The sequence below is a fragment of the Oryzias latipes genome, chromosome 6 (assembly GCF_002234675.1).
Source record: "Oryzias latipes chromosome 6, ASM223467v1".
Lineage (NCBI taxonomy): Eukaryota > Metazoa > Chordata > Actinopteri > Beloniformes > Adrianichthyidae > Oryzias > Oryzias latipes.
In genome coordinates, this window is record NC_019864.2 from 13,818,104 (window position 1) to 13,833,986 (window position 15,883).

The following is a 15,883-nucleotide window of genomic DNA, read 5'->3' on the forward strand; positions in this document are numbered from 1 at the left end:
TTAACCATTTTTAACGTTACAAGAAAGAATATCTTTTCGTTTCCTTTCATTTAAGTCTAATCAAGATTTATCATCCATCTGACAAATTGTAATCTGACAGTTACTGGTACACAAAATACTATCAATACCGGCCACTCATGTTCCATTTTACAGCATGGTTTAAAATAACTGATGCATCTTTACTTATAAAATACAATTTCTACTTCAGTAAATCTATAACTTTTTGCTTTAAATCCATTTTTTGTATCAAAAAACAGCTTTTAATTAGTTTTTAATTCCTTTTTTTTTCAACTTTTATTTCAAGAAATATATTTTTTTCTTTGACAATCAGTATTGTATGGGCAGTTGAAGAATAAATTATGTATTTGTGTGAATTGTACTTTGGCAGTAATGCCCAGCCCTATGCCCTTTTTATTTGTGATTGAGTTCAAATGGCACATCCTCTGTTGAAGTGGCTATACATTTTTAAAAAATGTCAGTTAATCCCTGTTGTCTGCAGCAAGTGTCTGCCCTATTGATTTAACCTTTACCTCTTGAAATATAAATAAAGTTTAAATTGAAAACATTTTTTAAATTCTGATGGAAATTCGTAGGGGATAGCTTATTACTAACACAAAATGTCTTGTATCATAACTACACAAGTTTCCTTAACAATAAAGTTTAAAGAAGGAGACAATAAAAAAGGTGAATTCAGTTAAAAAAATAGAAATATGAGTCAAGCTGTCCTCCCTGAATGGACTGAACTAAAAAGTTGGACCTTTCCTCTACAAAGCGAGCCTGTTACGTTCAGTTACATCAGCTGCTCTTTCTGTACCCACACACGGCACACACACTGAAGCCCGTGCAAGAACACGCCACCCACGCGCAAACACACGCATCCCACTTTCGCAAATACCTCCGCTGAGATCACGCGCGCACACGAATGTGTTCAGGCTGCAGTCTCACGCTCACATCTTCCAAACAGAAAAGCTAAACTTCTCCACCTCTGGCTGCAGCCCAGCTGCGCTCTGTGCAGGAGGAGATGGACAGCCTGGAGGAGGAGAAGGAAAGTGAACTTACTGAGCTCCAGGAGGAGCTGCGTGTGGCCCAAGAGGAGGTGGTTCTGCTCCAGCAGGCGGCGGAGGAGGCTGCCGCAGAGAGGGAGAACGACATTGCGTCGCTGCAGGAGGAGCTGTGTCGGCGGCGGGCCGAGCTGCAGCGCCTCAGTGATGAGACCCAGGAGTACGAGCTGGAGATCACAACGCTGAGGGCTGAGATCAGGATGAAGAGCCAGCGCAGGGAGGCAGAGAGGAGAGAGGGTGAGGAAGTAAAGGCTCACACAAGACAGCTGTAGATGGCTGAACAGCAGAAGGAACTGAGAATGAGGAGGTTGCTGTCAAAAAATCCTGCAATGATTTTCCTCGTAAAGACCTTCTGACGTCTTCTCACATGAACCTGTCGAGCTCACACAAACCAACCCACAATCTGTCACTGTATATTAAATCTGGAAAACAAACGGCAGGATAATGGATGGTCCTATTCTTTCACATCATTTTAACATCCTGCTGTCAAGAACATAAATCAATTCTAGGCTTCATAAACTTTTAAAAATGTGGTCACTGAGGGTTGCAAATGATGTGTATGTTAGAATACCAGGAAGATGAAGCCATGACACACAAAGACACACAACACATGACATCACTGCTGGGCTTCTCAGCTGAGCCTCGGGTGAGACTTTTGGAAAAGGCTGGGTGGGTGTTATTTACCAAAACATGATTTGTCCTAAACCTTTGCTGTGATGAGTTAAGGAGCAGATCCTTCATTCCACAAGTGAAGTAAAAGATGAGCTCAGCTGACCTGCATTCAGAACAAAGGAGGACATCTAATGACTTCTCTTCTGTGTGATTTATAGCCTTTATGGCTTTTTGTGCATGTAATAGGTCTGCCAAGTCACCAAGGCTAAAAGCCACACCAAAGAGATTTATTCTCTCCCACAGAAGATTCTATTGCTCAGCTGCCTAAAGCATCCCTCTTTTTTGTCCGGCCTAGGATATTTCTTTTCTTACGTATTTACACCACAGAGTTACAAATTTGGCTAGTTTGGCACACCAGTCAGAGGTAATGACATAAACTAGCATTTGAGAAGTCTAAAATGTGTTCTAAAGAATGCAGCATGAAAAATTCTCCAGCCCAAAATATCTACTACCTTCTGTCTGTTGTCACAGGTGACGTGGACCTGCTGAAGGAGGAGTGCCGAAAGCTGAGGGAGGAGTGTCAGACCCTGAAAGAGGACAACAGACATCTGTCCGAGAGGCTGCAGCTGCTGCAGAGACAGAGGACGTGGTGAGAGGTCAACACTGCTCACTCAGGAGCACTGCTTGTTGATCAGCCATTGGTGGTGGTGGTGGGGAATGCTCTGGGAAACTGACCCCCTATTAGGGTCATATGTTGTACTCAGTCACTGCAGGCAGATTTGTAATTTTAAAAGCCTACATCGATAATTTTTTTTGTTTTTAACATGTTCCTGTGGCATTTTTCTGATGACGGAGGACATATATAAAGAAAATTTAGCTTAAAATTGCATTTCTGAGCATTTTTTAATTCGAATTGTTGTGAATCAGGAGCAGACGATAAAAAGCTGTTTAATATAGAGTGTATTTGTGGCATAGAAAATGCACAGTGTGGGCCACAAGCTCTCTGCTCCGAGCTCTCAGCAACAAGGAGGATGGGGTTGCTCAGTGCCAACAATCCCGCCCACAACTCTGAGGCAAAGTTCTAATAGAAAGTCCTGCTCTGCAGAAACTATGTCCTAGAAAACAACCCAATTTATAGAATTTTGGCTAAAGACGACATAATCATAGTTAAAAGACTAAAGGGAACACGTTGAGATCAAAAGATGAAATGCCATCCATCCATCCATCCATCCATCCATCCATCCATCCATCTTCCTCCGCTTATCCGGGACCGGGTCATGGTGGCAACAGTCTAAGCAAAGATGCCCAGACTTCCCTCGCCATGGCCACTTCCTCCAGCTCCTCTGGGGGGACTCTGAGGCGTTCCCAGGCCAGCCGAGGGACGTAGTCTCTCCAGCGTGTCCTGGGTCTTCCCCGGGGCCTCTGCCCAGTGGGACATGCCTGAAACACCTACCCGGGGAGGGGTCCAGGAGGCTTCTGAACTAGATGCCCGAGGCACCTCAAGTGATGAAATGCAGATTTTAATAATATGCCGACTTAAATTTCTAGATATTGATATAATAAATAAACTTCTTTTCAATCTGAAAGCTTATGGTCGTATTGTGATTAACAAGGAAACCAACAGTTTGACCAAAAACAAAACAAAATAGTAAAAACTTCTGTGTAAGCTCCATAGCCACAGCGCTTAGTTGTTTGGGTTAATGTGTTGGTGAGTAAGCTTGGCTGCAATGTTGCTTTGTTGCCGTGACAACCAGCAGACATTTGCAAGAACGTTGTATTAATCCTTATCAGCTTGCTTCTCTTGCTGCGGGATTTGAGCCGTTCTCTTTCCATAGCCCATTTGATACTTAAAATATTGTTCAAAGATTTAGGTCTGACCTGTTGAAGCTGATGCAACGGATGCAGCTCCAATGTCCTCAGATTCTCATCTGAGTCAATGGAGCTTTAACGAGCCACTTCCTTGAAATGCCTTTTTTTAAAGGACAATTTGGATTTAACCTTGTCCTTAGAGCTAAGAGCTACCATTTGTGTTGGGCTCTGACAGAAAAAGAAAGAATCAGACACCTGTAAAAAACCAAAAGATAGCTAGTAACTGCAGCAATGAGAAAACAGGACACAGACAGAAGAGCACAAAAGGCTTGAAACATCTGTTTATAAGCCAGGAGGAAGAGGTCTCTGCAGCAATGAGGGAACAGAAAGTAGACGAGCAAAAAATCCCTGTAACATCTGCTGAAAGACAAAAGCAATGCTTTAGTAGTTGCACTCATGGGAGAAGTAGGAAGGAATCAGACAAATACAGAGATTGTAACAAGATTGTAAGATTGTAAATTGCTAGATAAGCCTGTAGAGTGAAAATCTTCAAAACACTTAAACAAGATAAACAACACGTAAAGAAAGGTAAGTACGGGAAAGGTAGAGTAGATAAGAAAAAAAGCACATTGTACAAAGTTTTCATTTTTTTAACTCCCTCTAACTGTGCGCATTGTGCAAAAGGCCCATAAGTGCTGTTCAAGTGATATGTGTGTGCTCCGTGTGTGCAGCCTGACTGTTAGATATGAGGAAATTTGAAAATCAGAGTGTTGTTTGTGTGGGCGTTCTATGAGCATTTTACGTATTACCTGCACACCCCGTGTGTGCAGCGCTTCCTCATGGTCAGTAAGGAACCAGTATGCACACCTTACTAAGCATTACCCGTAGATGGGTAACTTATTTTCCCCAATACGCTATTTTACCAACAGTATTAATTCACCTGCCTTGACTTGCATATAAACTGAAATGCTATCCCATTCTATACCCATAGAGTTCAATATGATGTCGGTCCACCATTTGCAGCTTGGACAGCTTCAGCTCTTCTCTGTAGAAGGCTGTCTACAAGGTTGTGGAGTGTGTTTTTAGGAATTTTTTATCGTTCTTCCAAAAGCGCATTGGTGAGGTCACACACTGATGTTGGTGGAGAACGCCTGGCTCTCAGTCTCTGCTCTAATTCATCCCAAAGGTGTTCTATTGGGTTCTGGTCAGGACTCTGTGCAGACCAGTCAAGTTCATCCACACCAGACTCTGTCATCCCTGTCTTTATGGACCTTGCTTTGTGCACTGGTGCACAGAAGAGGAAGGGGCTCGCTCCAAACTGTTCCTATAAAGTTGGGAGCATGGAATTGTCCAAAATGTTTTGGTATCTTGAAGCATTCAGAGTTCCTTTTACTGGAACTAAGGGGCGAAGCCCACGTCCTGAAAGACAACCCCACACCATAACTCTTCCACCAAATTTCACACTTGGCACAGTGTAGTCTGAAATGTACCTTTCTCCTGGCAACCTCCAAACCCAGACTTATCCATCAGATTGCCAGATGGAAAAGCGTGATCCATCATTCCAGAGAAGGCGTCTCCACTGCTCTAGAGTCCAGTGGCAGCCTGCTTTACACCACTTCATCTGTCGCTTTGCACTGCACTTGGTGATGTGAGGCTTGGATGCAGCTTCTCTGCCATGGAAACCCATTCCATGAAGCTCTCTGCATAATGTACTTGGGCTAATCTGATGATCACATGAAGTTTGGAGCTCTGCACCAATTGACTGTGCAGAATTTTGGCAACCTCTTACACTTCAGCATCTGCCGGCCCCTCTCCATCAGTTTATGTTGTGTACCACTTCATGAGTGACTTGCTGTTGTTTCCAAACTCTTTCATTTTGTTCTGATAGAGCTGACAGTTGACTGTGGAATATTAAGGAGCGGGGACATTTCACAGCTGACTTTGTTGCAAAGCTGGTGTCCTATGACAGTTCCACGCTGGAATTCTCAGAGCTCATGATAGCGGCCCATTCTTTCACAAATGTTGGTGAAAACAGTCTGTATGCCTGAGTGCTTGATTTTATACACCTGTGGCCAGGCCGAGTGATTAGAACACCTGATTCTGATCCTTTGGATGGGTGAGCCATTACTTTTGGTACTATAGTGTATTTCACGATACATTTACCTCACAAAACAATTGTACGGTCCATTTTCATGATGTCCCCTAAAGTGGCCGCTTGAGCCTCAAGGAAACTGCAAGACACACCTTGTACCCCCTTTAAGATGCATTTTCTCCTGTCTACAACTCTCCACGGCCGGAGACAACCTGAAAACCCACAGCACCTGTATGGGTTGACCCCCCCCATCCCTGTGACTAAAGCCTTAAGGATTGCAAAGTACATTTATGAATGAGAAAAAGAGCAGACTGAGAATAGTGTTCAATGGTAAAAACACCCGCTGTCTTTCAAAACCTCTAGCCATCCAAGCCTATAGCAGCATAACTGAACAGAATTCAAACCGTGCCGTATTACTATATTTTAATAAAGTACCAGTTCCAACTGAGGTTGTCCCAAGAACTTTCAAGAAAAGCCTCAGACAGAGTTTCATAATGAGAACTGTAAAATCCAATTTTCCGATAAAACCAGATTCTCTTACTTGTTTACTAATGGTCTATATAAGTGACATACATATTGCAGCTTCCCTGTTTTTGGCAAGCAAGACGCCGACTAACAGTTTTTTCTAAAAGGAAAGTTTCTCACTTTGAAAGCAGTTGGGGTCTGCCTCCTGAAGTAGAACGAAGAAAAAGAAGCCTGAAAGCTGAAGGCTCTGCCTCTTATTTCTAATACCTCACTTGTTAGTCCCAAACCTGCCTGGTATTTTTTTAGCTCAAATCTTTTCCAAAAGTGTATCTAACAATATGGGTCTGATCTTTCAGCTCCAGCGTCTACCTGTCACTAAAAGAGGAGGACGCAGTAGAGGGCACTGACGAGAAGGTGACAGAGATTGGCTCAGATGAGGTCATGACAGAGAGCTACATGACCATGGCCCAGTCTGAGAACTGTCGCCTGGTGGATGCCTCCATCCAGAAGAACATCTCCTTTGATGGGAAGCCGGTGACACCGACAGGCTGGAACGGAGGCGTCGGGGAAATCTTCTCCCTGAGAGACCAGCTGAAACAGGCTGAGGAGAAGGCCTCGCAGGTCCAGAGAGAAGTATGATGCCCTGGAGTTAAAAACAAGCATATTTTTGGGGGTTTTGTGGGTAACATCATGCTGTCACATTTAAATAATTTGCTTGTGTCCACTAGTGTGACGGACTAAAGATGGAACTCAAGGAACTGCAGGTACTGTATGACAGCAGCCAGAGGGAGCGAGCAGAGCTGGAGGAGGAGCTGCAGCGCTGCAAGGCAGAGTTGGAGAAGCTGTCAGGAGGGAATCGGGTAAGACGCCAAAGGCCTGCCATCCTGAGACAAATGTGAATATGTAAAATACTGTTCAGTCAGTGTCCAATTTCAAGACATTTTACTGTATTTTTAACCACATAGTGGATTTTTCTTTTCAAGACATAACATGCAATTAATCTTCTTTATTGAAGTGATTTCTAAATGATTAAAGACGTGCTTTTTTCAGCCGCATTTTCAACTAACACAAACCTCCTTTGTGTGTCGAGCCCACTTTTTTATGTGTTTCATATCGTAGCAATACATGTTTCAAATGAGCTGACCTGGTCTGTCAGCCCATATCAATTTTTTACTGTGCTTTGGGCTGGGGATTGCCCCCTCCCGCTGTTTCTGTGTCCTGACTTCTCTGTGGCAGTGCTGCTTAATACTGTTGATGGACAAACACTCTAATATGTGAAAACAAAATCTCTCCAGTAGAAGACAAAACAACAGAATTATGAAAAGATTTTGGAGAAATGTCAACAGTTAAGAGTCATTTAAATAGTTTCCACTGTTGAAATAAGTACCTAGCTGTTGTTTTCTTGGGTGTATATTTCCTCCACTGGGGCCAAAAAACGTAAACGCTTTTAAAAAGAAGAGTAGAGCAATCACAGCATGAGAAAAGGAAAGATGTCCATCTGAAATTTTAAAGAAACTCTATAATTATGGAACCAGTAGGTTGAAAGTTAACCGACTAAAGAATAAATTAAAAATGATTGAGGTGAAAACTGTGTTTTGTCTACAACAGCCATGGTGAGGTGTGTCTGCGTGGTGTCAAACTGTCTACCCGTGCCTGTCTCTGATGCTGTCCTTGTTCTCTGAATGTCCATGATCTCTCAGCCTGCATTAAACCAAGGTCTCCACAAAATGAGGAGAGACTTGTAACCTCTAACTAATACTCATCTAGACCCCGTGTGTCTTCCGTCTTATTCCTGGCCTCACACGCTGACAGTAAATGCCACACAATTCCGTGCACCCATACTCCCATTTGGTTGATGTTTCTGCCACCGTACAGCTATGCATTGTTTGTTTGATAGGAAGTTGAATTCCTCCATTAGTACCTTCGCTCCACACCATGCATCCATTGTTTCACACTGAATTGGTGGATTATTTTTCTGTGTGTTTTGGCTGAGTTTGCTCGGTGTTGATTATTTTGCCACTTGAGTCCATTCATCCATTCCTTCATCCTCCTCATCTCCATGGTCGTTTTGCTTGTTTTTGTTCCCTCCTCAGAGACTCATCCATCCGTCTGAGCACCCTGTTCTCTCCATCCCCTTCATAGGAATGATTGTAATTGTGGCTGTGGTCTGGTGCTGGTTGTCGGAGCTGGCGTCCCAGAGAGCAAGGTATGGGAGGAGTTTATCTCTGCATAATAGTAATTATACACAACAGATTAGTTCACCTAAATGTAGAAAGAATGGGATTTATCTGCAGGTTCCAGACTTTGTTTACATTTACTTTAGTGTCCAAAATCAGCAGTTCAGTCAGGCACTAAAGAGGCTTCAAAGACACTATTTTCATAAATAAAATTGCAGCCATAAATTACTGTCAAAGAAATGACTGATTGGACCGAGTGATTCCTCTTAGCTGGACAAACCTCCAATAAATATTGGCGAACTGTCGTTCTCAGAAACATTTTACTCTGGTAACTTTTGCACTGAAATTTAAAACAAAAATGACAAAAAATAAACAAGTTGTTTTGTTATTTTGGTGAACTAAGCCTGTTACTGTCATGTTGAGATTCCCTGAAGTTCAGATTTATTCTACATTTTAAAGAGCACTCTGATTCTTAAAGAAAAAAAAAAAACAGTTTGGATGTAATTTAACAGTATATGGTAATGTGTTTGTGAACGCTCAGTAGGATGGGACGGGTAGGCAGTTTGACAAATGTATAATATTTCTTTGAGTGTAAATGAATTAGTGTTCACCATTTTGGGAAATATGCCTTATCGCTGACTTGGAAAAAGTAAAGCACATTTATCATCATGTATATCTGGGCTAAGAAATATTGTTTCTATTTGCTTGTGCAGCATTTCATCTCTTATACGTTTAAATCACTGCAGGACCTCCTGATTCCCTTTCAAATCAACTGAGCTTCTGTCTCTGGAAGGCTCATTGGCACCATCGCTACTTAACTTAAACGCCCACACATTGATTGTGTGCCTAAATTACTTTGAGAGCGTGCCAACTACAGGCTGTTAGAACAAAGGACTTAATGGTACACTTCATGTGCACCTCATAATCTGTGAAACCTACTCTGCTCAGTAATGAAACACATGACTTCATTGTGGATTAAAGTAGACCCCTTTCATTTAGAAATGTATTTGAAAATGACCTTAAATTTCTTTATAGGAAGAATCAGTTACTTAAATACGTTTTTTTTCTTTCAGCTTTATAGCAAAAAAAAAAGTAATTTGGACTAAAATGTAGCCAGTTTTTAATGAAGAAAATGTAATGTAGTTAAAGAGATGCTGTTGCATTAATGATTTTATTTTAATAATAATTACAAGAAGAATTAACATGCATACTTTGTTGCTCATTTAAATGTTAACCACATGCAACCCCAAAAGGCAGACAGTAATACGTGTTCACACTTTAGGTTTTTAACTACTCAAGTGAGCTTTTTGCATGGTTTTTCACATAATAATGTAAGCACAGCTGTCAGCAGACTCATTCTTATTCCCCTTAAGTGACCCAGAGGCGATTACAAAGTCTGAGACAAATGAGTTACTGTCCGGTCCTTCAGAAACCTCTTCATTAAGGATTAGTTACGGGTCAGAAGTTACTGAAGTATTTCTTAGTTAGTTTGTAACACTTCAGCAACTGTTTAGTAGTTTATCTTTCTATATTTTAAGTTTTTTTTTAAAATGTGAGTGCGCCTGATGTCAAAGCGATTTTGAGAGGTAGCCTACATGACGCTTTGCTTTTTTACGAGTTACAGACAAGGTTAGATGTTAATATAAATATGATAACGTGTTGCAGTGTTTAACTGTGTTTTCTACATGTTACTACAAGGTTGGGAGTTGGCGTTGTCACAGTAACGTTTTTTTTAAGCTGTATCAGTCTGCCTTTTTACATGTTGCAAACAAGGTTAGGTATTATTGTGAATATGCTAATGTGTAGCATGTCACAAACAGGAATTAGAATTATTGTGAACTTAGTCAGTACATTTTGACTGACGGACTTATTTCCGGCTCCTTTTTCTCGCTTAATTGAAACAAATCAAATCAAATCATTATTTTTTTACACTTTTTTAAACAAAGTGCTGTAAACCAGAATAAAATTAATTGTGTCTTACATACCATGACATAAGTTCTAAAAGAGACCATTCATTGAAGGTGCGCTTTATAATCCATTGTGCCCTATAGTGATGAAAGTACGTAATATCAAAAAAGCAAGGGAGCTGCCCTCAAAATTGGAGCTGCTGCCTTTAACCCTAATGTTTCATTTTAAAATCAGCGACAACAAAAATTCACAAATAGATTACAAGGGACAAGATCATCAGAGTCCACAAAAATATTCCAAAATCCTTTACAGCTCAATGTTCAAAGTGAATAATTTGAATTAAACTTCCATATTAGTTACTTGTTTATGAAAAAATCCTTTTTAACAGCTTAACCAGTAAGCAGTGACTAACTTTCAGGTATATCAGTTTTACCTCCTTCAACACATCGGGACATTTTTCAGAACAATTAATTAATTATGCTTAGTAAAAAGCTCGGTTAGATGATAATGAACTGATAAACAATTGGTTTCTTATTTTTTGATCACTAACTGAACTTCTGAGGCTGTCTATAAATTTATTGCTGAAAAGTTAGGGTCAAACTTGTCTAAATAGACATAGACGATGCTTGATTCTTTTATAATGCAGAGTTGAAAAGTTTGCCACAAGTCTATGATATTAAAGTGATATTAAAGTCAGTTCTGTCTAAAGCTGCATCTCAGAACAATATCTGTGTTTCTGACCAAATAAAAAAATGGTCTCGCTCTGATTTTCCGATTGATTATACTGTTTTTAATACTGATGAGTATGAAAGTCTTAATATTTTTCTGCCACTTTTGTCCACAGTGTAAACCAGCAGAGCTTTCATTTTCCTCTTTTGCTTGACCCTCTTCAGCACACATTAATCAAGCATGATGGTACTTTGGTGAGTCATGAGGTCCTCACCATAACTGCAGGAGGCAGGTGTAGCCCTCAAAAACTGGCCTAACCTTAAACACAGTAACAGCATGAAACTCCTGCAGCACAAGTGAAGACAGCCTCATGCATATTTCCTAAAATGTTTAGTTTTTTTTTTTTTAAAAGCTTTGTGCTATTGATGTGTGTGCGATGAACCCTCACCTGCACCCCTCCCATATACTTTTTTCGTGTTTTCCCTTAGGGGAGTGAGGTAGGTTGGAGCTCCATTGTGACTCTCTCTGCAGCTGCAGCACTGCTACTGGCAATGGCTAGCTTACTGCGAGCTCTGGTCCGATGCTGACTGGATGGATAACAACTGTGAAAAGGACGGACGTCTGCTTCAGACCAGCCTTCCTTGTCTTCTGCCACATCCGTAGACTAACCCGGAATGATTGAAAGGAGGATATAAAATACAGCAGTTTAGTAGAAAAACCTATGGGAAGTTTCATCTCTAATGAGGCGGTACAACGTGCGCTGAGAATGATGCTGCCTGTCAGTCTTGTTTGTAGAGAAAAACATCGATGGAGATGATCTGGCCTGCAGGGAGCCCGCATGAGGATGGATCCCTCCAGTTGAAGTGTCCTAGTGCTGTGCCAGTCCTCCCCTGTGTCAGTAAAAATGAGCTTTTTTCTCTTTCAGCAATGTGACACAATGAAGGTCTTAATGTGCTTCAAATGGCATTTATTTAATTTAACCATTATTTATTCATTTTTGATGGAGGTGTTGTATGTTTGGTAATAAAGGCAAGCGTTCCGGCTGCGCACTCCCCTTCACTGAAAATGAGTACCGGTATATTCACCCAAATCAAACTATCAGTTGCTTTTCAGCAATGACTGAATGTCAGGCCTTTTTCTGTGAAAGCAGCAGTTATAGTGCAATTACTAGAATGACAAGAATATCTTAATTAACCTGCCACTCCCGGCTTAATGGTCTCTGTGAAATGAGGATGTGTTGAGAATTTATTAGTGTCCAAGTTGAAGAAAACAGCAGTCAGAGGGCTATCTGTTTGAAGAATTAAGAAAGGGGCCATAGAGGAGCTAAACTGAATCTGCAAGATGAGCTAATTTTGTTGCTATTTGAAACAACTCCCTGGATGACGCAGGGCGGACTATTTAACAATAAATTCACGTTTTCTTCACAGCAGAGTCAATGCTGCAATGTGGCCCACCTACCCAGTTCAAACTGTTGCAGCTTTGCAACAGTTTTAATTGAAGGACCTTATTATAAACATTTTGTGCAACTGTCTGATGACGAAAGTGGGATTTAAAACCCCACGCTGACAGTTTCTAAGCTGTTTTGAATGCAGAAGTTGTTGGTTTTTGCCTGTCAGTTTGGCTCGCTCTGCTGTAATTCCTTTTCTTATCGTCAAACTGAGATTGCATGGCTGCTGTCTTCTGTAGGTACAGCCCTGATAGTTGCTTCACACAGATCCCGCTTTGAAAAATATAAGATGCATAATGTCAGTCCCTGCACACCTGTAGCAAATCTAACAGTCAGTGGTGTCCATCCTGCCTGCCTGCTCACCTTTAAATCATGCAGCTACAAAAAGCTGCACTGAAACCAAAAAAATAAAACGAAGTAAAAGACACACACTCTGCTGCATTCTTGATGTATTCTAAAAGTGCAGCAAAAGTTGAGAAAACTTGAGGCTGAGCTGAACTTTGTGTTGTTTTTCCTTACATTCAGCTAAATGTCAAAGAAACTTTTCTTTTGCCTTCATCCGATTTATATTGACTCTGCTTTTCTGAGTGGATTGTTTGAAGGTCTGCAGATGCTTACAGGTACTCCATGGGACTGCAGTGACTCAGATTTATGAGCGGAAAGTTGCATAAAAATCAGGCTATTTTAGCTGCAGATCAAGTAAAACCATCGATGAGGTGAGACTTTGTGAGGGTCCAAAACCTGTACATATAGAAAAGCATCAGACTTAGCATCACTTACAAACACTTCTATTTATGTATTGAAGGAATCCGTTTACATCTGTGAAATAATCTTTTGTGTGACGACCTCGTAGGACTTTAAGCGCATGCTATGAAACACGTAGAGCATAATAGATCTAATTTATGTTTGTGAGTTCTGTTACTTTGTATTCCATGTAAATAGGAGTGACAAACAGTACTATGGGAGAGATATTTCCTATATCCATTTGTACTAGCTTTGTAGAAAGTTTATTCTTTTTTGAAAGAGCATCGTATATTTGATAGACAGATTCTCTGTTAACGTAAATGTTTATTTATGGTGACGTTATCTGGAGGAGCATCTCCAACCATTGTCAGTGTTTCTGTGTTTGAAGGTGAGGTACTCGTCGCATGCATTTATATCGCGGCTGACCGCATAGGTGCCAGAGCGCACACTAGGAACCTCCATAAACACAGCAGGACCAACGTCACGTCTGCACACAAACAATCATAGAAATGACATGTGCCACAAGACTGCAAATGTCACTACTTGATCCCGTTGCAATAGAAGCCATTTATTGCAATAGAATATTCTGCCCGATTTGGGATATCATTGTGTTTTATTTTTTTGCTTGTTTCATGAATATTAACATCCAAAGTCTAGGAAGCTTCTGTATTGCACATGGATCGCATTGTTGTTTTCAGTATAGTTGTGGCTATTTTGTTACTTGGAGGTCTATTTTGCACTGTAAATGACTTCAAGAAAAAAAATAAATATATCCAGCTCAAAAGATGACTGAGTTTTCTTTTTTTGGATGCAGACCTCACCGACTATTACGGTCACAAGGTTTTGGGTTTCTGGGAGTCCCATTCATGAAAACACTCGACCTGAGTGGGAACCGTGTCTACGCTGGCTTCACTTTACGAGGGGTTGTGTGGATATTAATAGCCAGAACTCCAGAGAAGTGGTGTGATCTCACAGCCACAGCTCCCTCGTGGATAGATAGACGTGACGGTGCGTCAAGCCTCTTAGCTGCAGTCACGTCTCCACCGAATCCCCTCCGATTCTGAATCACATTCTATAATCAATAGAAACCTTGAAGCTTTTTGTTTCCTATATTCATACTCGTATTTTAACATATCAAATTGAGTTAGTAGAGACGTAAAATGAAAAACTGTCCAATTCTGTCTGGGAGAGCAGCCAGAGGCTGTCTCCTGAGACACCAGCTGACCATGTCACAGCCAACAGAGAAAAATCTTGCTTCTTTATTTGGATCTCTTCAAAATAAGAGCATCACAAAGAAAAATAAGACAATTTACAATCAAAATAAAATGTAAACTTTCGTTCTTAGTGCAAGGCACTGATAAAAAAACAGTAGCTGAGGCTATAGCTTTTATCAGTACTGTAATTGTTTTCTGCAGACAGAACAGACACACATGAGGTACGCTCCATTATAAAGTAAGAATAATTAAAAAATATTTTAGAAACTGAAAAAGTGAAAACAACACATATTTCCCAAAACAAAACATGTTTTCAAATCAAATCAAATCAAACTTTATTTATTAAATAGCGCTTCTCATGCATTTTGTGCAGCTCGAAGCGCTTTAACATTAAAAACAGAACACACACAACATTACATTAAAAACCCAACCCACCCTTCACCCTTCCCACTCCCCTCCGTTAAAACATATGACCCTTGGCCCCCACATACAAATAATGATGAATATGTAGCTTAAATAAATAAATAAATAAATAAGCAAACAAACAAACAAGTATGGCTTGGCTCTGCTGTGAGGAAACAGTATTTGGGAATCCTTTCATACCAGGAGCCGGCCCGGCCATGGGAGCATCGCCACAGCGCCCACCCAAACCGGGACAACACTGGGGTCCACTTCACAGCCGTGAAGCTGCAAAATTAGACCCCAGCCGCCCCAGCAAGGGCAAGAACTCCAGCAACAACCGCTGACCAAGCCGGCAAGCCCTGGAGGAAAAGATCCCCACAAGAAACACTGGGGCTAAAATTATGATAAGATACTAAAATTAAAAACATAAGATATTTAGAAAAACATAAAATTGAGAATAAGATGCATAAAATAAAAATAAATACCTAAAATAGCCTAGACTGAAACTAGTAGAATAAATTAGCAGTTAAAATCAACTTAAAGCTAAATTAAAAAGGTGGGTCTTGAGCCTCTTCTTAAAAACCTCTACTGTCTCTGCGGCCCTGAGGTTCTCCGGCAGGCCGTTCCACAGGCGAGGACCGTGATGGCAGAACGAAGCCTCACCATAAGTTTTGGTCCTCACCTTAGGAACAACTAAGAGGCCAGTGTCAGAGGACCTCAGGGTCAGCGAGGGTTCATATTTTAAAATAATTTCATTTACATAAGAGAGCCCAAGACCATAAAAACATTTACAAACCACTAAAAGAATTTTAAAATCAATCCTGAAACGCACAGGGAGCCAATGCAGCGATTTTAAAACCGGTGTAATGTGTTCCCGTCCTCTGGTCCTCGTCAGAACTCGTGCCGCTGAGTTCTGTAGAAATTGTAAGTTTGAAAGAGACTTTTTTGGTAAACCAGAGAGCAGGGCATTACAATAATCTAAACGACTGAAAATAAAAGCATGCATTAGTACCTCTGTGCTGGCAAGAGAGAGGAACGTGTGGACTCTGGCAATGTTTTTGAGATGATAAAATCCTGTTTTAACGACATTTTTAATGTGTGGGATAAAATTTAGTTCAGAGTCAAAAAGTACGCCCAGGTTTCTCACACATTGAGAAGGTTTAAAATAATGAAGATGTGGTAAAAAACTTTATATCTAAAATGCAGTTTAAAAGAGTGTTAACAGATTCAAGGTCACCAGGAGACACGGCGATGTAAAGCTGTGTATCATCAGCATAGCTGTG

General features: G+C 40.8%; 1 protein-coding gene across 6 annotated transcripts in view; it reads left to right on the top strand.

Moving 5' to 3' along the window:
* Window positions 1–13,773, top strand: part of LOC101155599 (coiled-coil domain-containing protein 136) — a 30,827-nt gene extending 17,054 nt beyond the window's left edge. For 4 of the 6 annotated variants that reach the window (XM_011475954.3, XM_020703904.2, XM_020703901.2 and 1 more), the window contains exons 4-9: window positions 996–1,298; window positions 2,205–2,322; window positions 6,396–6,672; window positions 6,768–6,899; window positions 8,133–8,245; window positions 11,282–13,773. In XM_011475954.3, the coding sequence (XP_011474256.1) occupies window positions 996–1,298; window positions 2,205–2,322; window positions 6,396–6,672; window positions 6,768–6,899; window positions 8,133–8,245; window positions 11,282–11,294 (956 nt within the window). In that variant the 3' untranslated portion in view covers window positions 11,295–13,773. The remainder of the gene's footprint in view (window positions 1–995; window positions 1,299–2,204; window positions 2,323–6,395; window positions 6,673–6,767; window positions 6,900–8,132; window positions 8,246–11,281) is intronic. The other 2 variants (XR_002290393.2, XM_020703902.2) reach the window with 2 other exon arrangements.
* Window positions 13,774–15,883: the final 2,110 nt, after the last annotated feature.